This window comes from Arachis stenosperma, chromosome 7 (assembly GCF_014773155.1).
Source record: "Arachis stenosperma cultivar V10309 chromosome 7, arast.V10309.gnm1.PFL2, whole genome shotgun sequence".
Classification (NCBI taxonomy): domain Eukaryota; kingdom Viridiplantae; phylum Streptophyta; class Magnoliopsida; order Fabales; family Fabaceae; genus Arachis; species Arachis stenosperma.
Genome location: NC_080383.1, coordinates 26,613,627 through 26,638,043, shown reverse-complemented (window position 1 = coordinate 26,638,043; position 24,417 = coordinate 26,613,627). Strand labels below are relative to the sequence as shown.

The window sequence follows — 24,417 nt, the reverse complement described above, 5'->3', positions numbered from 1 at the left end:
ATATATGTATTGTCCACAAACAAATTAGAAAATTAAATAATTTCCTAACAAAAGCTTCCAAGTGCCGCCATCTCCTATCGTCACCAATCCCGAGTGCAAGTGATATGTTCCGTATTAAAAACAAACATCTCATTTGCATAAAGAATAAACATCCCATTCGTATTAAGAATAATCATTCTATTTGCATAAAAAATAAACATGCCATTTGCATGAAAAATAAACATCCGCATGAGCAATGGAGGACAAAGTTGGGCTGCTTGCAGCGCACGGCACGATGAAGATGTGATGAGGGTGGGCTGCTTGCAGCGATAGGCATGATGGAGGTATGACGCGACGAGACTGGGCTGCATGCGGCGGTTGGAAGGCACGAGGAAGCATGGACGCTGCGGCGATTGCGCATGCACGAGGAAGCTGGAACACGTCCAGTGGTTCGCGAGAAACGGCGGGGTTATGGGAAGCAGGGGTGAGGCGCAGTGTGAGTGTGGGGGAAGGGTTTGTGTTGTTGAAAGTCAAATTCAAAACAAGAATTATATCTAATTAATTTAAAATTTAATTTTTAAAATTAAAATTAATTTTTTTTACCTATTGATTATGTTGTTCAAAAAAGCGTTTTCCTCTATACCTTTTCATTGAAAAATATTAGATAAACAAATTTTTTTTAATTAAATCTAATTTTTTGTTCTTTTTATACGTTTTTTTCTTTTTTTTTAAATTGATTTTTATTTTGTCAATAAATTATTAAACTAATTTAATTAAATTTAATTACCAAAATAATTTGATCATGTGTAATCATCGTAACTAATTGTTTGTTTTGGTTTTGTCAATTGTTGCCCTCTGTTCATTATAAATACATAGTAGTTCTCTCAGCATATAGCTATAATCTCACAAGGCACACGCTAACACATACAAGTTACAATAAAACCATCATCAATAATATTTGGTGATGAAAATAATGGGGAAATTAGGCTTTATGGTTCTCTTTGGCCTTCTCACCATAACAACCCTACTTCTTCCACATCATGTAACACTAGGATCCCGCCACCACAATCACCATCCAAAAGATCATCATCATGATCATCACCACTCAAAACACCACCACGGAGACCCTACATCGCCGCGAATCGAACCCCATGGGACCCATGCCATTCTCACTTTCAATGACTTTGGTCCCCATGGGGACGGAGGCGGTCCATCCGAGTGTGACAGTAGGTTCCACCCTTTGCCTCAAAAGGTGGTAGCTCTGTCTACCGGATGGTACAACAACGGTGAGTATTGCGGGAGAATGATCCGAATCACTGCGAGGAACGGAAGGTCGGCGGTGGCAAGGGTGGTGGATGAGTGTGACTCAACGCATGGATGTAAGCACAACATTGTTGATGCATCAAAAACTGTGTGGCATGATTTGGGACTCAACACAGACATTGGTGAAGTACCAGTTACTTGGACTCTTGCCTAGTATCATCCATCAACAAGAACAAATATATGAGAGGGATTTATATAAAATATATAGATACATGGACGTATAACAAACATATAGTATAATAATTATAGCTTGTTTAATAATGTCGTCTATCTTAGCATTTTTGGGTGAATGCAAATCCATCCAAGTGTATCGGAACAATATATATATAGTAGCTATAATGAATAAATTTCCGATGCTATCCCCTCATTATTTAACACTCCATGTTCAATTATAATGTTATATATATGAAATATCTATAATCTATATCTATATATAATGATTGTCATGATACCGCGGCCACTTCTTTTAAAAATTTAAATTAATAAAAAATATATAAATAATTATATCTCTAGTAATAATAATCATATATATATGACGTGTGAGAGTTTATTTATAATAAGATCTCGTCGAAATCCTACCATCATAGAGAGAAACAGAGAGCCAAAGAAATTATTGTATTTTTTAAGTTCTCTAAACAAACACACTTCAAAATTTGAAAACCTCATGTTCATTCCAGTAATATAGTGTTTTTGTCTCATCTAATTGTCATGAGATCACTTTTCTAAAAAATTTAAATCGATAAAAAATATATATAAATAATTATATCTCTAGTATTTTTTACGTGTGAATTTTTTACCTAGATTTTTTTTATTTTATTTATCTTACCCTAAAATTCTTTTTTTTTTTAGAATCACTAAAGATCAAATTCAAATGTTAGTTACTAAAATCATAAAAATTTTGATATTATATCATAATATTATTTCTTCTAAAAATTTAAACTAATAAAAAAATATATAAATAATTATATTTTTAACATTACTAATTTAAGAATATAGCAACTATTTAAGGCAGGGGCGGAATTAAAAATTTTTTTGGGAGAGACGAACATAAAAAATATAAATTAAGATGAGAGAAAAATTGAAAATTAAAAAAAAAGTAAACTGAAAATTTGGAGGTTTGGGAGGGCATTGCCCCTTCTCACAAACATGGCTCCGCCACTGATTTAAAGAATCATACTCTAAAATATGAAGAATCAAAGTTTAGATACTCAAAGATCCATCAATGTAAAGTTTACAATGTTGTGATCTGTCATATATTAAACTATATAAAATACAGCTGAATGATAAAACAATTTTTTTTAAATAGATACTTCGATAAAAATTTTATAATTATTTTTATATAAAAATATTTTATTTTAATTATTAAATAATAAATTATAAAATTTAATTTTAAATATTATAAAAATATTATCTTTATTTAAAGTATGATTAAATAAATAAATTATATTTATGATAAACAAAAATATTTATAAAAAGTATTTATAAAAAAATATTTTCGACAACTTCATTGAAACAAGTGCCTTAGAAAAGTCTACCGGGCGTGGAACAAAATGTACTACTCTTAATATATATTACATAGTCTGAATCTGATGATGAAGATGGCAGAGAAATATATAATGGTGAGTTCTATGGTATAGAGAGAAGAGAGTTTCTACATCTATGGATATGTGTTGGTTTATTGGATAGCTTGATAAGTGTTTAAAGAGAGACAAAATCTGAATTTTTTGCAGAAGAAATACAAGGGTCTTGTTTTTTCTGCAAGTAGTTAGTTCAAAATTTTAATTGACTAATTATACTAATTAAAATTAAATTTAATAAGATGATGATAAACCTCACCACAAAATTATTTTTTTATCGATCTTTAACAACTACAAAAAAGGCTTCAATTTATATATTTTATTTTGTTTAAACTTTGAATCATCTTAATTTTTTAATAAACTAACTTATTATTTTTATTTTTAATCCATATTTATTATTGTTATTACTATTATAGTAAATTTTGTTAAATCCAAATAAAGGTTTAATTATTTTGTTGATTTTTATAATTTTGTAAAATTTTTAATTAAGTCTTTATACTTTTTTTTTAATTTGGTCTTTGCACCAATTTTTTTTTTCAATTAGGTTCTTCTTAACATTAATTAGTTTAATTGTATAGGAACCCAACTAAAAAAAATTGGTGTAAGGATCCAATAAAAGAAAAAATAAAAGTATAAGGATTCAATTAAAAAAAAAAACTTTGAAAGAAAGACTCAATTAACAAAAATATATAGACCTAATTAAAAATTTCGTAAAATTATAAAGACTAATAAAATAAATAAACCCCAAATAAAAGACATATTCATTATATTATATTATAAGTCAAAATACAATTATACTGTATTCCAGAAATATGGCTCACATTACATAATTAGTCATACTAACAATATCTATTTGTAATTAATTTTTTTCTTTTTTTTTTATATTATGAACAATGCATACCGAATGATCTTTTTATTATTAAAATAAAATAAATTACACTAATTTTTACTAGCATCTAAATTCACTAAATATGTTTAATTAAATTAATAATTAATAATAAAAATATCACTTATTATATTGTTATTTACAATTTTTAAATTTTGTAACGGTAAACATACTTCTAAGACAATTTAATAATATAAAATTTATGACACAAATATTTTTTTATTAAATATATCATACAACCGATTATTTTTAAACAATATTGCCATATAAACTAATTTACTATATATTTTGTAAATAAAAAATAAATTTGGATTAAATGGTTAATACTTGATACATGTATTTCTTTTATTGGTTTGACAATTTGTGGTTTTTTTAGCATAATAAATCACAGCTACTAAGTCGTTATTTTTTCAATAATAATAAAAAAGAAATCCAATTTATAATGAGGTCTATTATTATGTCAACATAATTAGTCATAATGGAAATAATTACTCACCTAAACTCTACTAAAAAAAAAATTTTTCAATAACATTCACTACAAGAGAAAGGCGTATTTGTAACAAAAAATATTGTTACAAAACGTCGAAATTTTGAAACAAAAGTTTTTTGTAACAAAAAAAGGGTCCATTGCAGTAAGTCCCGTTACAAAAAGTTTTTGTAACAAAAAATGGAACTGTTACAATTCAATACCATATTTTGTAACAATTTTTTCTGATACAAAAAACCAGAAGCCGTTACAAAAGTGGTAACAAATTTTGATCTTGAAGGTATTTTTCGTAATAGTCAATTTTTTTTCCTATCAAAAAATTTTGTTACAAAATGTAACATGATTTTGTAACATTTTTTTCTTTAGTTACGAAAGCAAATTAATTATTTTGTAACAACTTTTTTTAATTACATATTACATGCATAATTTACTAAATTATTTTTTAAATTAACCAGTATATTAACGATTTTAATAAGCAAGTTTACATGTATATAATATGCAAAAACATACATAAGTCAAACAAGATCCTTTTAGCTAAAATTGTCTTGAAACAAAATAACATTATCTAGTGAGTACATTGATTAGTTCAACCAAAACATAAAAGTTCTAACTTAGATTAGTGTCTCTATGCATCAAAAGATTCTTGAGCCTTCAAGGTAGCATATGGTCACCATTTCAGCACTCTTGTAAATAAGAAAAACCGAAACAAAAAAGTTAGAAACAAGATATAACACTAATTATAATTTTTTCACTAAGTTTTATCCAAAATGTTTAGAAAAATTTCGGCAAAACCTCCCCTAAAACTTGGATATTTCCACCGTCCATGGTTCCAACAAACACAACCAATTCACAACTTATGTCTCAGCCATACCCAATCAAATTTATCAAATCAAATAATAGGACATTTGTCATTTTTCAACCATGACACAAGTAAAATGTGATAAATAAATCCATATACAAATTAAAGAGGGTAACAATGAAATGCCTTCTATGATAAGATAATTGAATGTGATAATAAAAAGATAGTTAGTATAAAATTGTTGTTAATCTGATATTTACACAATACTGAATGATGTTCAAATGAGTGATGATCATGTAACATTTTCTTTTGCCTCGGAAAGCTGAAAAGTCATTGTCACAAGTGATATTCAGAAACAAAACATATAATTTTATTCATAATGATATCAAAATCTAATACTTAAATACTCAAACCAGGAAACTAATTATTGAATAATTAATAGATCCTATGTCATAGATAATTAGAGAATTAAATAAAAGCTCATGAATAAGAACCATCTAATAAAAGTGTACATCAATTGAATAATAGCTCTTAACAATATGATAACTTTCCCTTTGTGATAAAATCTCATGAATAAAAGCTCACCTTCCAAACCCATGCTTGACAATGTTCTGAAATGATAGCAAGTTAATCTCTTAGCAGTAAATTCAAGAGAAGGAAGCAACTAAGTGTGAAATCTCATATTTTTAGAGAGGTTTTCGGTAAAGATCCAAAATTTATGTTGAAAGCTTGGTTTAGTGGAAGGCCGTGTAAAATGAAAATTGAAGCCTTAGAGCAACAATATCCAGAAATTCAAATAAAAATGCAACAACAAAGCCAAAGTCCAGGTTCAAAATCAACAACAATATCAACCCAGCCAAAGCATTCCAAATTTTAAATAATCATAAACAAACCAACAAATCATGAGAACAAAAACTATAGATATTCAATTGGAGCAACCAAATCTGGAGCCAACAATCCTCAACAATTTGATCAAGACAGTCACAATCTAATCACAATTAAGCCACAAAAACACAAAGAATAACAGGACAGCAGCACATTTACCATGAATAATCACAAACAGCAATAAGATTGAATGAATTATTGTCTATTGCATTATTACAAATTTTTTTGTCAATCCAATGACTCAAATTATGAACTGATCCTCCATTACTAATAAGTACTAAGTCTGATGAATTAGTGATGCCCATTTACCTTATAATAAGAGAAACTATTACTTCATAGTATTTTTTCTTTGAAAATCTCTTTACAGCAATATTCACATTTTGTTTTACATGTATCTTCTTCTTGCTATCACTTCAACTACATAACTTGGATGCAGATGGCTTTAAAGATTAGTATTTAACAGCATCTCATCAATTTTAATTCCATATATAAATAAATCAATATATCATTTCATCCATCAGATTAGTATTCACTTTATTTGAATGAATATGAAAGTTCATGTTAATATACATTCATGAGCTTCAAACAATTTTATAATTCATAAACCTCTTAAAGTGAATTCCAAAAACAAACGCAAGGATCATGAAGGAAGCTAGATGACGGAAATTACATACCTTTTTAGACTCTGCATAAAGTCCCATGCCGGCAACAAAGAACAACACAAAACAATAATCAACAGCCCTAATATTCACAAGTTCTGATAATCAAAAACAATATCCCTAATCAGACGTTCTAAAAAATTAAACCTAGACTTCCATGGCATTCATAAATTAAAACAGTTAATTTCAAAATAAAATTCCCTACCTCAATTAGCTGAAAGTCGGTAATTAATCGCAACAAACCCTTCGTTTGTTTTTAATTCATAGTAGCAACAACTTTACTCTTGGAGCAGCAGCAACAATGATCTCAGTAACGACAAGCTCCACCGACGGCAGAGGCGCAGCCAGAAGCTTCAGCAGTGGCGGATCTGGCGGTGGTTCAGACAAAGACGACGCCGGTGATTGGTCGCAGCGGTTGGACTGGTCGCGGCCCTCCCAGGTTCTCTATCTCTCACCTGGGGATCCTGTCTCTGCCCGTGGCTCTGCTTGACGGCGACGGACTCAAAGGCGGCGGCGGCGGCGGCGTCACGCGCAGCAGCAGCCCGTGATGGTGACGATGGCGGCGCTGGCTTCATAGCGAGAAGGACGGCGGCGATGGGCTTCACGGAAGAGACGACGATGGCGACCGGAACCCGCGAAGATGACGACAGAGGCGCCGCAGCAGTGGTTCGCGAGGCGTGGTGCAGCGGCAGCGAGCTTCATCTGCGGTGTTGTGCTTCTTCTCCTCTGGCTCCTTCCTCCGCGTCGGTGCTAGCAACGATGGCGGCGAGCAGCTCGGCCCACCAGCGCTGGCCGCTCTCCTCTCTTCTCTTCTCTAATTTCGTTTCTCCCTCTCTCCCTCAACGTTTTCTTTCTTTCTTTCTACTGATTTCTTTCTTTTTTATCTTTTTTCTGCTGCTATGTGCTGGGTCTGTATGATTTTGGAAGGAAAGCAAAGTTGAAAGGGGTGTGACGGCTGAAGGGAAGGGGGAAATTAGGGTTATAGTCTTAGGAAGTATTTAGCAAATTAGGTTTTATTTTGAAGACAATTCACAATATAATTAGGATATAAAATGGTATTAAAAATTAAGTTTAATCTAATAAAATTATCTTTAAAAAAAGTATTATTTGTTCATCAATATATAAATTATTTTTTAATAAATATTTTAATTTTAAAAAAATTAGACATAATATGATTAATTCTCTTTATTTTCCAAAATATGAGTATTAAATTATAAAATATTAATTATTTAACTCGAATCATATAAAATTTTTATTCTCTTACAACTATTAAGTTTTATCATTTAAATATAGAAAATTATTCAATATTATAAGATTAAGTAAAATTTTTAATTTAATTATCAAAATTTAATTTAATTATTTTTAATATAATAATTTCTAAAAATAAAGTCTTTAATAAATTAATAAATTGAAATTAACTTATAATAACATTTTTCGAAAATTTTGAGTCTTACAAGAAAAAGATAGGGTTAGAGGATTGAGTAACTTAAATATTTTTAATAAAAATAAAGATAGTATAATAACTGAAAATTAATTTTAATTTAATAATAGGTATATAAAGATATTATTTAATTATAAAATTTTAAATTATTTTTAAATAAATATTTTAATTTTAAGAATTACAGTAATTTTTAAAATATTATTTTATTATTATTTCAAATTATAAATAAAAAAATATTCCATTTAATATATAAATCTCTAAAAAATTATTTTGAATAAATATAATAAATAATAAATAATTTATTATTTAATTTTTAAAATAATTTTAAACCCAAACTATCATTAATTTGACTTAAATATTTTTAGTAAAATAAATTTTTGAATATAAAATCTTAAATAATATAATAAATCATAAATAATTTATTATATTATTTTTTAAAAATTCAAAGTCTTACATTTAGTATGTTGAAACAAAATTTTTTATTAGTTACAAAAAATCTTTGAATTTTGTGACAAATAAATAACTTGTTACAAAAATATTGTATTTTGTGACAAATTAATTTTTTGTTACAAAATATTTAGAACTTTTGAAACAAATAGATATTTTGTTACAAAATATTTTGAATTTTTGTAATAATATATTTTTTTGTTACAAAACATTATAATATTTTGTAACAAAACAACAATTCGATACGAAAGCCAACATAATTTGTAACAAAAGAAATCAAGTTGTTACAAAATATTTAATATTTTGTAACAAATTTTTTTATTGTTACAAAAAATCTATAATTTGTAACAATTTTAAATTTGATACAAATTTTTTGTTACAAATTTTTTGTTACAAATGTTTCATTTTCTTGTAGTGATTTCTGCAAAAAGCACAAATTTTATCTTATTCTCTAAACATTTGTCAACTCTCCAATCAACCAACACATATCTATAAGTGTAGAAATCTTTTTCTTTCTACACCATAAAACTCACCGTATATAATTAACTACCTAGTGTTCATTGGTCAAGATGAATTATTAACTTAAAATTTATTAATTATAAAAAAACCCTTTGTTTTTAAGCTTGTGTCATTCGCAATCTGTATGTGCCATTTATTGGTTATGATAATTGGCTCAATTAACTTTGGCACTTTGTTTTATTTCGTTATTTTATCTGAACTTCAATTATATATGTGGATCCACTTCACTTTTAATACACCTTTCTTCATTGTATACGGTATAATCTTCATATATGATGCAATAAACATGATACGGCAGTTATAATTCGGTTAATATGCTATAACTCGACCATAGACCTTAAAAGATTGGTTAACAGTAAAACGGTCGTTCAAATAAAAACGTTTTTATACATTATTATTTTTCATAAAAGAGGATAAATTCAAAATACGATTATCAGATATTTTACCCTATAAAAAAAAGAGATAAGGGAAAAATACGGGATATAACTCGGTCAAAGGAGAAAGTTCAGATTCATTCTGTAGAAGACGAGATTCATCTTGCTGATTTATAGTTCGATCACACAAGAACAATTGGTACTCACCGTGGGGCTTCGAAATAAAAAAAAAAAAAACTTTCTTCTTATACCTCCAAAACTCTCCCTCGCAATTATGGCTGACTTGCCTCCTCCCACGTCATCTAAGCTCCTTCGGATGGTAACAGAATTACAACAGGTCAATCAGTGCATGGTAGAGGAAAATCAACGAATGGCAAATCAAATAGCTGAGCTAACCAATGCTCGGGTTGAGAATAATAACAATAATGATGAACGAGTAGAAGATGAAGAGCATAATTCTAATCCAACACATGTCTCTGAAACTCAGCCGCATGAAGAAGGTCATCGAGCCGATGAAGAAAATGAATTCGACAATGCTGTTGGACCATTTATTGCTGATATCATGAACTTCCAAACGCCTAGGAGGTTCACTTTACCAACAACCCTAACTCCTTACGATGGGTTAGGCGACCCCAGGAAGCATATTAAAAAATTTCGATCTATAATGACAGTAAACGGTGCTTCTGACCCTGTGTTTATGTTGTTGTTTTCCTACCTTTTTAGACGGCCCTACATTTGATTGGTTTTGTTCTTTGCCTGGCCTGTAGATTCTATTTTTCGTTTTCAAGAACTCGCAAAACTTTTTGAAGATCACTTTGCTGCTTCTTCCATCTACCTGCATGATTCTGATTACCTGAACACAATCAAACAAGGTCAGAACAAGAGCCTGTAGACTACATCACCTGTTTTACAAAGGTTGCCATCACCATACCAGACCTTCATCCCGAAGTGCATCTACATGCCATCGAGAGTGGATTTCGACCAGGAAAATTCCAAGAAGCAATCACCATTGCCAAGCCGAAAACGCTCGCCGAATTCCGTGAGAAGGCTAAAGGCTAGATGGAGATTGTGAAGCTCCACCAAGCTCGAAAATCAGAAAAACCTCACCCTTAACAAAGACGAGGATAAACCTCTGGATAGCAAGAAGACCTTCAAGTTAACTCCCCGTTATGACTCATATACTCAGTTTAACACAAAAGGGGATGGCATCGTAAAGAGATTCTAAATTCAAAGCTCATCAAACCACTCCAGAAGACCATCAATTATCAGGACCTGAAGTACGTGGATAAATCCAAGTATGCACTATTCACCAAAAGCATGGGCACACTACTGATGAATGTGTGATTACCAAAGATCTGTTAGAGCGATTAGCTCGGCAAGACCATTTAGACAAATATATTAGCGGGCACGTACAGAAGCGTGCCACATCCTCTGTTGACCACACATCTATAGGGCAACACTCCCAAGATAAAGAGAAAACAACTCATAATTACCCTGACCAACCACGAGGGATTATTAACTGTATTTTTGGAGGTTTTGCAGATGGGGGAGCAACAAGCTCGGCTCGAAAGCGTACATACCGAGCTACATTCTCGGTAGAAGGCACTTTGAATGAGGCCCACACATCTCCCAATTTTTCACAGATGACTTTCCAAGCACCTGACTTCAATATAAACACCACAAATCTGGATAACCCGGTTGTGATTTCTATCTAGTTGGGAGACCTTTTGGTACGCAAAGTATTGCTAGATCTTGGAAGCACTGCCGACGTTCTATACTATACTACATTCCAGAAAATGAAGCTGAGCAATAACATACTCCAGCCTTCCATTGGAAACTTAGTCGGATTTTTATGTGAACGTGTTCTGGTATTGGGATCTGTGTGGTTACAAACCACATTGAGTGAGCCTCCATTATATAAGACTTCTGATGTTCAATATCTAGTGGCTGATTGTTTTAGTCCATATAATTTAATACTTGACCGACCTTTTTTAAATAAGTTCGACGCTATAGTATCCACAATTCATCTCTGTGTTAAGTTTCCTGTGCAGGATGACCTTATCGCCACCATTCATAATGACAATCATGAAGCTCATCAGTACTACAACATCAGTCTGAAACTGCCAAACCAAGCTATTAGAGCCCATGTTAACAATGTCTATAATGCTGAAGAGCTCCCAGCCCTAGCCAACCTTGATCCAAGAGCCGAGCTCCTTGAACGACCAACCCCAATGGAGGAACTATAAAAAGTATATTTCAATAACAATCTTAACAAGTTTACTTATGTATGTACAACTCTCAACTTGGAGGAAAAGTGTTCAATTCAACAATTCCTACAACAACATGTCGATCTATTCACATGGACCCCTGTCGATATGTCCTGGATTGATCCCTCGGTCATTTCTCACAAGTTAGTACTCAATCCATCTGCCCGACCTACAGCTCAGAAGAAACACAATCTCGGTCTTGAGAAAAAGCAAGCATCCTTAGAAGAAACAAAAAAGCTCAAAAGTGCTGGTTTTACACAGGAAATAAGGTTTACAACATGACTAGCCAATGTTGTAATGGTAAAAAACACAACGGTAAATGGCACATGTGCGTTGATTTTACCGATCTCAACAAAGCATGCCTAAAGGATGCTTATCCTTACCATCTATTGATGCTTTAGTTGATAATGCTTCAGGTTATAAAACCTTAAGTTTCATGGATGCATATTCTGGCTACAACCAGATTTTAATGCATCTCTCTAATCAAAATAAAACTGCCTTTATTACTGACTATGGTAACTATTGTTATAAGGTTATGCCTTTCGAACTTAAAAATGTAGGAGCAATATATCAACGTCCTATGGACAAGGTGTTCACAAAACAAATTGACAGAAATATGGAAGCTACGTCAACGATATGGTTTCAAAAACAAAACTCGGCAAAAATCATGTAAATGACCTTATGAAAATCTTCAGTCAAATTAGATGCCACAATATGCGACTCAACCCCGAAAAATGCGCCTTCGGAGCACAAAGAGGCAAATTTTTAGAGTTCTTGCTTACAAATCAAGGAATAGAAGCTAATCCAGAGAAATGTCGAGCCATGCTAGACATGACAAGCCCAAAGACAATTAAAGAAGTCCAACGGTTAACAGGGAGACTTGCTGCCTTATCTAGATTCTTACCATGATTAGCATCTAAATCTTCTTGTTTTTTCCAAACTTTGAAAAAGAAAAACAATTTTACCTGAACTGACGAATGTGAAAAAGCTTTTTCTGATTTAAAGCATATTTTTTCAAAACCCCCCAATTTTACAAAAATTCGTTCAGGGGAAAGAGCTTTATATATACCTGTCAGTTATTGACTGGGCTATAAGCTCTGTTATTATTATAGAAAGAGCAAAAGAGCAGCGACTGATTTATTTCATAAGGAAATCATTACAAAATGCCAAACTTTGCTATTTGAAGATAGAGAAGCTAGCTCTTGCTCTGGTATTCTCGGCCAGACGCCTCCGACCATATTTTTAAAGCCACGTCATCAATGTAAGAACTGGCCAACCATTTCAGCAAGTCTTCTATAAATCGGAATTCGCTGGCCGACTTATGAAATGGTCGGTTGAACTTTCTGAGTTCGACATCCGATAGCAAAGCAGAGGACTGATTAAGTCACAGTACTTAGCAGATTTTGTCGTCGAGTTCACAGTTCTAACATTAGGAGAACATTCAATAGAATAGACATTTTATGTGGATGGAGCATCCAATCCTCAAGGAGGTGGCACTGGAGTCCTCCTTGAAGATAATAATGGAATTGTCCTGGAACAATCTCTACATTTTTCCTCCAAAATAAGCAACAATTAGACAGAGTATGAAGCTTTGATTTCCGATTTAAGGTTAGTAGTGGATCTGCAGATCTCATAACTAAATGTATATTGCGACTCTCTACTAGTCGTATAATAGGTAAATGATCAATTATAGGTAAAAGATCTCTTATTGGCAAAATACTTAGCTATTGTGAAAACTCTTATCCCTAATTTTTTTTAAATTTAAAATCCATCACATACCTAGAGAATACAATCACCAAGCTGACATCTTGTCCAAGCTCGCCAGCACACAATCACACACTTCTTTTCTCTATCTGTAACACCCTCACTACTAGAATGTCACGCTTCTGGCTGCGCCACTCTGATAGCAAGAAGTATTACAACTACTTTATATATTTAACATTGAAATAGGAGCCTATGACTTAGCACCGTATCGTTGATTTTCTTGAAAACCGGAAGTAAATACTTTATCTTAAAAAAAAACAAGCAGGCATAGATTCATATACAAGACTTCTTACATAATATCTTATAATACAATATATATAAAATATACAACTCTTATCCCTCTTACAAAATTGTAAAGACAAAGACGAGGAAAAAAAATAATCTAGTTGATACAACAACATATAAACCAAACGCAGTATAACTCTTCTTAATGCTTCCTCATTCGGTTCCTAAAAAGGTAAAGTTGTAGGGGGGTGAGAACCTAACCACACGGTCTCACCACGGAGTTTCAAAGTTGTCATAAGAAGATATTCAATAAGAAAAACTGTTTTCAAGCTCAGTGATTATCATTGCATTATGAATCTTTTAAAAACCAATAGGAAATCGTTCAAAACCTTTTCAAAGAAACAATGTTTAATCTTTCAAAAATCCGAAACCTTTCCTTTCTTATAAGAAAATCTCAATCAGAAATCAACCACGCAATCAAACAACACAATCATTAATTCAGCATCAAATTTCATTCTCAAATGTAGCACGCCAGGACAAACATAGGCAAGACAGACAAGGAAAGTACATGTTTAGGTAACAGTTATAGCAAATAGTTCAAGTAGTAGTTAAGAACAGTTTAGCAATTAGGCAAACCAAAACAAGTTTGAACCCAAGCAAAGCATACAAATGCATATGATGCATGCCTGTCCTATGGCTGATGAAGCTCATCTGTCGGTTATCCAGTAAACTCAACAAGTCTGAATTGAACTTAGACTGTGCCCCGACGTACATTCCCAAGAGTCTATGCATAGCTTTTTCTCAAATAATCAATATTGCTCAATAGGGGTTACATTTCCGGGATTTTATATAGTGCCCGGTCACACTTACGTCGTAGGGTAAACAGAGTATCAATTTTTCAACCTGGTACACGTGGTGGCAAGCTATGGTACTTGTTCCTGCCTGGTTGTGGCCGAGCTATATCTCGTTCCTAAGAAGGGGTTGCACGACCTTGTAAGTGTACCACGATGTGTCCCGACCACCAAGTGAAACAAGAGGGGGAGCACTTGCAAAAAGCACTCCGACGCTCAAGTCAGTTAACGAGAATTATAAAGAGAGTTTTTTAGTTTGGAACAATGATCTACCTTTTCAACTCGGCTTGTTCTCTTTTATAACTCGGAGACGATGATCGGCCGTTTTCTCCTGAATTTATTATTTTGTTGTAACCGACCAAAATCATTAAACGCCATAAAATCGGTGACGTTAATTCATCGGTTACGAATGGGCCTGCCGAGCTATAACTCATAACGGTTATATCACAGCCCCCAAGCTTAACCTGAGCTTTGAATGAGGCATGTTGAGCTTTTATTCAGACCGAGTTATAGTTCGGTATGAGGAGCCCCCAGGTCAACTTGACTCATTATTCGAAATAATGTATTGCTGTTTTTTTTATATATTATTATTATTATTATTATTATTATTATTATTATTATTATTATTTAAGAGAGTATAAATTATGATTTAATTAGAATTGAAAAAGGTATGATGACAGATATTAATGATGGTAGTGTTTCCCAATGTGGAGTGCAAGTTCCTAAGCAAAAACGGAACCGTTTGAAGTGGGTTTCTTAACGAATGGTTGTGACTTTTAACCGGGAACTTGAAAGGGTTTCATTAACCAAACATTTATTCTCAAACTACACTTTTGCAAAATGAAAACTTGGCGTTTTAAGCGTTGCTGCTCTCGAAAAGGTTTTTAGAATGAACACAAGAGGTTAGTGACAGCATCCCTTCACCTCTTTTGCTTTCTATTTTCTGATTTCTGAGAGAAACATAAATGGGTGACAAAAAGGCGAAAGCTTCACCTAAGGTTGAGGATGATGGATCGTATAGTTGGGTCAACGATGATGTGAAGATAAGGGCTTCCCTTTTTATTGACAAAGAAAGTGTGGAGGGGGTTAATTTGTCAAGGATAGTAAGGCCTGGTTTTCGTATCGAACTGATGCCATGTAGTCGTATGGATCGTGTTTTTCATAGGGAAAAAGATTTTGAAAATTTTTTTATGTATAGCTGCGTTCTTGAAGAATTTTCTGTTAAGTTGCCTTTTACCCAATTTGAATGTGCTGTTTTAAAACAAATGAACTGTGCACCGTCCCAAGTTCATCCTAATGGATGGGCATTTTTGAAGTGTTTTCAAATTCTGATGGAATTTTTGGGGATTGTTCCTGAACTGGAATTGTTTTTCTCACTTTTTCAAGCCAAGGGTGTTTGGAAAGGCCTTTGGGTTAATTTGAACAGTACTCCTAGATTTTCTATTTTCAAGCTTTACAAATCTTCCTTCAAAGATTTTAAAGAAATGTTTCTGAAAGTAAAGTCCGCAGAGGAAGAGTTTCCATTTTACCTAGATGAACATCTTGGGGAAAAATTTCCCCTTTACTGGTGCTGTCAGCCTAACCACATACTGGGTCCTGACCTTATAACTCCTCGGAATGAATGTATAATAAGCTTTCTGATGGAAATGGTTAATCGGGGTGGTCTAATATCTGTATCAGACTTGCTTCCATGGGAGGAAGATAGGACGTCTGTTTTAGATTATTTTGGTTAGGCATAACTGTTTTGTTTTGTTTGGTGTTGTAGGGTAATATTTATCTAACCTTTTGTGTTATATCCTTTCAGCTGGCAAGTTTCCTGGGGTTTCAGCATCAAACCTAAGGGCGCGATTTAGGATGAAGAACTTTGAAGGGTCTTCGTCGAACTTGGACAAAGTAGATGGCGAGGCTGAAGTCAATCAGCCCTTGCCAAAGAAGAAGGGTATTGTTTTCAAGAAGAGGAAGACTGATTTAATCAATGTAGGCGAAGGGGACAACATGATTCAGCTTAATGAGTTAGCGAATTTTACGGTCAAGCAAGAGAAACTGCACCTTTTTGAAGAATAGGGTGATGGATCATCAGTCTGGGACAAAAAATTTCCCTTTAATGTAGTTGCTGATGAAGTCGTTCAATCTGCTTCGGATATTTCTCGCATTGAGGAGGTTGGGGATGTTGGTGTGGATCAGTTCATGCAGGTTAGCTTAGTTTTGTTTGTTATATATATATATATATATATATATATATATATATATCGTGATAATGACTGCAAGATGAACATTATGTTTGAGTTGTAGGTTCTGGGTTTTCGGTTGGCTAGCATAGGCCGAAGCCAAGAAAAAAGACATAGAAAGGTTTTGCAAAGTTCGGTGGTAAGTGCCGAGCTGAAAGAGCAGTTGGAATCCAAAGAAGCTTCTTTGACAAAATTGAAAAAGGAGGTTTCTATTGCAAAAGAAAAATTAAGACTTGAAAAGGAGAGGTGTGAGAAAGGTGCAGAGTTACTGAAAGAGAAGGAGAATGAGATTGCCAATATGGGCGAGCAAGTTGTTGAAATGAACCTAAAGTTGAAACGGATAGAAACTAATCGTGAAGCTGAGATCCTTGATGCTTTTGCCGAGGGCTTTGAACGTGCCCTTATCCAAGCAAAGTTTCTTTGCCCTGAAGGAGATTTTTCAGCTATGGACCCGAGTAAGATCGTTCGGGACGGGCACTTGGTCGATGATGAAGAGGTTCCAGAGGAAAGGGGTGATAACTTGGCTGATTGATAATGCGTAGTTGTATGCTGGATCTTTTTTATCTTTGTAATGACTAAGTAGCATGAAAAACTTCTGTTTTATTTTGAGTAGGGCATTGTGGGGTCCCTTATGAGAGTTGTTAACATTAGTGTTTGTTTTGTAACTGATGCGTTTCTGATAAATTTAGGATATATTTGATCTTTATCCTTTGCATATCCCTATATTTAGGGTCTGATTACTGATAAGGATTCATCAGTTCGGTTTGCGCACGTATTATTGGTGCGGCTTCAAGTTTAAACAGGAATGATTTACTGCCATAGACAATGATCTTTAAGAAGTTCGTGTTAGTATAGAATATATTAACAAAAAATAACTCTTATTGTATGTAGTACCTTTACAAATTGAATTAAGGAAGCTAGCCTCGTTAAAACCTCCTTGAGCAAAACCTAACTTTAGGAAAAATCTCAAGGTAGGAAAAAGAGTACCAGCATTCTGCAGTGTTAACTATAGTATTGTTTCAAGGAATTAATATTCCAAGTGCTAGGTAATACCGTACCATCTAATTGCTCTAATCGATATGCTCCTCTGCCAAGCACCTGATGAATTCGGTAGGGGCCTTCCCATGTCGCTGCAAGTTTTCCGTGAGTAGGCGGTCTCCGCGCTTCCTCAGTTTTTCTCAATACCAGGTCTCCGACATGAAAAGATCTCGGTCTCACCCTTTTATTATGGCGTTGGCCAACTCGCTGTTGTAAGGCTTTATGACAAACGGCCGCTATGGCTCGTACCTCCTCAATTAGATCAAGCTCGGCTCGCCGAGCATGTTCATGATCTTCTGCTTGTGCTCTGAAGGAGCTTTGTGATATCTCGACTGGTATCATCGCTTTCGATCCATATACCAGACGAAATGGTGTTTCTTTAGTCGTCGAGTGTGGTGAGGTATTATAACCCCATAAGATCTCTGGGACAAGCTCAGCCCATAGTCCTTTAGCGTCATCGAGCTTCTTCCTTAAAGCCTGAAGGACGACCTTGTTTGCAGCCTCGGCCAAGCCGTTGGATTGAGGATGCTCCACTGAGGAGAAATGCTGCTTAATCTTTAAATTCTGTAAAAAAGTCTTAAAATTATGGTCGGTAAACTGGCGACCATTATCAGTTATGATGTGACGAGGAATACCGAATCTGCAAATTATCTTTTGCCAGACAAATGATATCATTTGAATTGATGTAATTCTAGCTAGAGGTTGAGCCTCAATCCATTTAGAAAAGTAATCAATTGCGACAACCAAATATTTTACCTGTCTTAGGGCTGTGGGAAAAGATCCCAGGATATCCATTCCCCAATGATTAAATGGCCAGCTTACCGATGACTGATGTAAATCTTCGGCGGGGATGTTGATGATCGGGGCATGTTTTTGGCAGTGGTCGCAGGTTCGGACCTTTTGCCGACTATCCTCCCATATGGCCGGCCAATAAAAACCAGCACGAAGAATCTTTTGTGCTAGGCTTCTGGCTCCTGAATGTATTCCGCAAATGCCTTCATGAACCTCGGCTAAGGCTAGGTCGGCCTCTGTCCTGTCTAAGCATTTCAATAATGGTCGAGAGTAACCTCGCTGATGAGCGGATAATTTGTACGCTTTTTGGCATTGTTTTTAGTATGTTTTTAGTATATTTGGTTTAGTTTTTAGTATATTTTTATTAGTTTTTAGTTAAAATTCACTTTTCTGGACTTTACTATGAGTTTGTGTGTTTTTTTGTGATTTCAGGTATTTTCTGGCTGAAATTGAGGGACCTGAGCGAAAATCTGATTCAGAGACTGAAAAGGACTGCAGATGCTGTTGGATTCTGACCTTCTTGCACTCGAAGTGGATTTTCTGGAGCTACAGAAGCCCAATTGGCGTGCTCTCAATGGCGTTGGAAAGTAGACATCCTGGGCTTTCCAGCAATATATGATAGTCCATACTTTGCCCAAGATTTGATGGCCCAAACTGGCGTTCAAAGTCACCTTCAGAAATTCCAGCGTTAAACGCCGGAACTGGCACCAAAGTGGGAGTTAAACGCCCAAACTGGCACAAAAGCTGGCGTTTAACTCCAAGAAGAGTCTCTACACGAAAATGCTTCATTGCTCAGCCCAAGCACACACCAAGTGGGCCCGGAAGTGGATATTTATTTCATTTACTCATCTTTGTAAACCTTAGGCTACTAGTTTTCTATAAGTAGGACCTTTTACTATTGTATTTTCATCTTCGGACATCTAGTTCTTAGATCATTGGGAGGCTGGCCATTCGGCCATGCCTAGACTTTGTTCTTATGTATTTTCAACGGTGGAGTTTCTACACACCATAGATTAAGGTGTGGAGCTCTGCTGTACCTCGAGTATTAATGCAATTACTATTGTTCTCCTATTCAATTCCGCTTGTTCTTGTTCTAAGATATCACTTGTTCTTCAACTTGATGAATGTGATGATCCGTGACACTCATCATCATTCTCACCTATGAACGTGTGCCTGACAACCACCTTCGTTCTACCTTAGATTGGGTGAATATCTCTTGGATTCCTGATACACGATGCATGGTTGATCGCCTGACAACCGAGTGCTCGCCTGACAACCGAGCCAGCCATTCCGTGAGATCAGAGTCTTCGTGGTATAGGCTAGAACTGATGGCGGCATTCAAGAGAATCTGGAAGGTCTAACCTTGTCTGTGGTATTCTGAGTAGGATTCAATGATTGAATGACTGTGACGTGCTTCAAACTTCTGAAGGCGGGGCGTTAGTGACAGACGCAAAAGAATCACTGGATTCTATTCCGGCCTGATCGAGAACCGACAGATGGATAGCCGTGCCGTGACAGGGTGCGTTGAACATTTCCACTGAGAGGATGGGAGGTAGCCACTGACAACGGTGAAACCCTTGCATAAGCTTGCCATGGAAAGGAGTAGGAAGGATTGGATAAAGACAGTAGGAAAGCAGAGAGACGGAAGGGACACAACATCTTCATGCGCTTATCTGAAATTCCCACCAATGAATTACATAAGTATCTCTATCTTTATCTTTATGTTTTATTCATATATCATTCATAACCATTTGAGTCTGCCTGACTAAGATTTACAAGGTGACCATAGCTTGCTTCATACCAACAATCTCCGTAGGATCGACCCTTACTCGCGTAAGGTTTATTACTTGGACGACCCAGTGCACTTGCTGGTTAGTTGTGCGGAGTTGTGATGAAGAGTTGAGATTGCAATGAGCGTACCATGTTGATGGCGCCATTGATGATCACAATTTCGTGCACCAAGTTTTTGGCGCCGTTGCCGGGGATTGTTTCGTGTATGGACAACTGACGGTTCATCTTGTTGCTTAGATTAGGTATTTTTCAGAATTCTTAAGAATGAGTTCTAGAGTTTCATGATGACCTGTTGAAATCTGGCTGGCTGAGAAGCCATGTCTAATCTTATTGGACCGAGGTTTCAACTGATCATCACAAGAGCTTGTTGATCTCTATCAATCTTGCTATTGGAGCAATGATCTGCTAAGGCTTGGCTGGCCATTGGCCATGTCTAGTGTTTTGGACCGAAGCTTTCTTTGAAAGCTTGGCTGGCTGTGAAGCCATGTCTAATTCCTGGACCGGAGTCTTAGACTAGCATTGCAATGATTCCTGGAATCCAAATTAAGAATTCTGAAACCTTTATTTTCTATTTCCATATAATTTTCGAAAAATCCAAAAAAAAATTTCAAAATCATAAAAACCAAAATTATTTTATGTTTCTTGTTTGAGTCTAGTGTCTAATTTTAAGTTTGGTGTCTTGCATGCATTGTTTATTTGATCTTGGTTCTATTTTCAAGTCAATAGTACAGGGAACTGAAGATTCAAAACATGCAGCAGAGGAATTACACAGAAAAAGCTGGGCGTTCAAAACGCCCAATGAAGAAGGACAGACTGGCGTTTAAACGCCAGCCAGGGTGCCTGGTTGGGCGTTTAACGCCCAAAAAGGTAGTGCATTGGGCGTTAAACGCCAGAATGTGCACCATTCTGGGCGTTTAACGCCAGGATGGCACAAGGGGGAGGATTTTGTTTTCAAATCAATTTTTTTTTCAAGTTTTCAAAGTTTTTCAAAATCAAATCTTTTTCAAATCATATCTTTTGAATCAAATGTTTTCAAAATCAATTTCTTTCCTTTTTCAAAGATACTTGCTATCAATTAATGATTTGATTCAACATTTCAAGTATGTTGCCTTTTCTGTTGAGAAAGGTTTAATGTTTGAATCATATCTTTTCTTGATAGCCAAGTTATTAATTTTTAAAATCAAATCTTTTTAAAATTGTTTTCAAATCATATCTTCTCAATCACATATTTTTTAAAACCAATCATATCTTCTTAACCTCATCTTTTTCAAAATAGTTTTCAATCAAATCTTTTTTATTTCTAATTTCAAAATCTTTTTCAAAAATTACTTGATCCCTTTCTCACTCTTGATTTTCGAAAATCAAATTAAAGTTTTTCAAAATGTTTTTAAAAATCTTTTTAATTAATTTTCGAAAAATTTCCTCCTCTCTTCTCACATCCTTCTATTTATGGAGTACCACTCCTCCTCAATGCACAATTCGAACTCTATCTGATTAAGTTCAAATTCTTCTACCTATTCCTTCTATTTTTCTTCTTCTCTGACACCTCAAGGAATCTCTATACTGTGACATAGAGGATTCCACATTTTCTTGTTTTCTTCTCTTTCATATGAGCAGGAACAAAGACAAAAGCATTCTTGTTGAAGCTAACCCTGAACCTGAAAGGACCTTGAAGCGAAAGCTAAGAGAAGCTAAGGCACAACTCTCTGTAGAGGACCTAACAGAAATCTTCAAAGAAGAAGACATGGCAGCCGAAAACAACAACAATGCAAACAATGCAAGGAAGGTGCTGGGTGACTTTACTGCACCTACTCCCGACTTCTATGGGAGAAGCATCTCTATCCCTGCCACTGGAGAAAACAACTTTGAGCTTAAGCCTCAATTAGTTTCTCTAATGCAACAGAATTGCAAGTTCCATGGACTTCCATTGGAAGATCCTCATCAGTTCTTAGCTGAATTCTTGCAAATCTGTGACACTGTCAAGACTAATGGGGTTGACCCTGAGGTCTACAGACTTATGCTATTCCCTTTTGCTGTAAGAGACAGAGCTAGGACATGGTTGGACTCACAACCTAAAGAAAGCCTGGACTCATGGGAAAAGCTAGTCAATGCCTTCTTGGCAAAGTTCTTTCCACCTCAAAAATTGAGTAAGCTTAGGGTGGAAGTCCAAACCTTCAGACAGAAGGATGGAGAATCCCTCTATGAAGCTTGGGAAAGATACAAACAATTGATCAGAAAATGTCCTGCTGACATGCTTTCTGAATGGAGCATCATAGGTATTTTCTATGATGGTCTCTCTGAACTATCCAAGATGTCTTTGGATAGCTCTGCTAGAGGATCTCTTCATCTGAAGAAGACGCCTACAGAAGCTCAAGAACTAATTGAAATGGTTGCAAATAACCAATTCATGTACACTTCTGAAAGGAATCCTGTGAATAATGGGACTAATCAGAAGAAAGGAGTTCTTGAGATTGATACTCTGAATGCCATTCTGGCTCAGAACAAGATATTGACTCAACAAGTCAATTTGATTTCTCAAAGTCTGTCTGGAATGCAAAATGCACCAAGCAGTACTAAGGATGCTTCTTCTGAAGAAGAAGCCTATGATCCTGAGAACCCTTCAATGGAAGAGGTGAATTACCTAGGAGAACCCTATGGAAACACCTATAATTCTTCATGGAGAAATCATCCAAATTTCTCATGGAAAGATCAACAGAGACCTCAACAAGGTTTCAACAACAATAATGGTGGAAGAAACAGGTTTAGCAATGGCAAGCCTTTTCCATCATCTTCTCAGCAACAGACAGAGAATTCTAAGCAGAACCACTCTGACTTAGCAACCATGGTCTCTGATCTAATCAAAACCACTCAAAGTTTCATGACTGAAACAAGGTCCTCCATTAGAAATTTGGAGGCACAAGTGGGACAGCTGAGCAAGAAAATTACTGAACTCCCTCCTAGTACTCTTCCAAGCAATACAGAAGAAAATCCAAAAGGAGAGTGCAAGGCCATCAACATGGCCGAATTTGGAGAGGAAGGAGAGGAAGTGAACGCCACTGAGAAAGACCTCAATGGGCGTGCACTAGCCTCCAATGAGTTCCCTAATGAGGAACCATGGGAATCTGAGGCTCAAAATGAGACCATAGAGATTCCATTGGACTTACTTCTACCATTCATGAGCTCTGATGAGTATTCCTCCTCTGAAGAGGATGAGTATGTCACTGAAGAGCAAGTTGCTAAATACCTTGGAGCAATCATGAAGCTAAATGACAAGTTATTTGGAAATGAGACTTGGGAGAACGAACCTCCTTTGCTCACCAAAGAATTGGATGACTTGTCTAGGCAGAAATTACCTCAAAAGAGGCAGGACCCTGGGAAGTTCTCCATACCTTGTACCATAGGCACATTGACCTTCAAGAAGGCTCTGTGTGACTTAGGGTCAAGTGTAAACCTCATGCCTCTCTCTGTAATGGAGAAGCTAGGGATCTTTGAGGTACAAGCTGCAAGAATCTTACTAGAGATGGCAGACAATTCAAGAAAACAAGCTTATGGACTTGTAGAGGATGTTCTGGTAAAGATTGAAGACCATTACATCCCTGCTGATTTCATAGTCCTAGAGACTGGGAAGTGCATGGATGAATCTATCATCCTTGGCAGACCCTTCCTAGCCACAGCAAAGGCTGTGATTGATGTTGATGGAGGTGAACTGATCATTCAAGTGAATGAAGAATCCTTTGTGTTTAAGGCTCAAGGATACCCCTCTGTCACCATGGAGAGGAAGCATGAAGAGCTTCTCTCAAATCAGAGTCAAACAGAGCCCCCACAGTCAAACTCTAAGTTTGGTGTTGAACCCCCACATTCAAACTCTAAGTTTGGTGTTGGGAGGTTCCAACATTGCTCTGAGAAAATGTGAGGCTCCATGAGAGCCCTCTGTCAAGCTACTGACATTAAAGAAGCGCTTGTTGGGAGGCAACCCAATGTTATATTTTATATATTTTCCTTTGTTATTTTATTTTATTTTGTAGGTTGATGATCATGAGAAGTCACAAAATCAATTGAAAAAGCAAAAACAGAATGAAAAACAG

The 24,417-nt window shown here is 35.1% G+C and overlaps 1 protein-coding gene and 1 non-coding gene across 2 annotated transcripts; one reads left to right on the top strand and one right to left on the bottom strand.

Annotated features, from left to right (window-relative positions):
• The first annotated feature begins 952 nt into the window (after positions 1–952).
• LOC130939607 (ripening-related protein grip22-like) lies at positions 953–1,456 on the top strand. The gene has a single exon (XM_057867700.1). The coding sequence runs from the start codon at positions 953–955 to the stop codon at positions 1,454–1,456; it is 504 nt and encodes a 167-aa protein (XP_057723683.1).
• A 21,025-nt stretch (positions 1,457–22,481) lies between these two features.
• LOC130942528 (small nucleolar RNA R71) lies at positions 22,482–22,589 on the bottom strand. The gene has a single exon (XR_009071095.1). It is a non-coding gene; the product is annotated as a small nucleolar RNA R71 (small nucleolar RNA).
• Between the last annotated feature and the right edge of the window lie 1,828 nt (positions 22,590–24,417).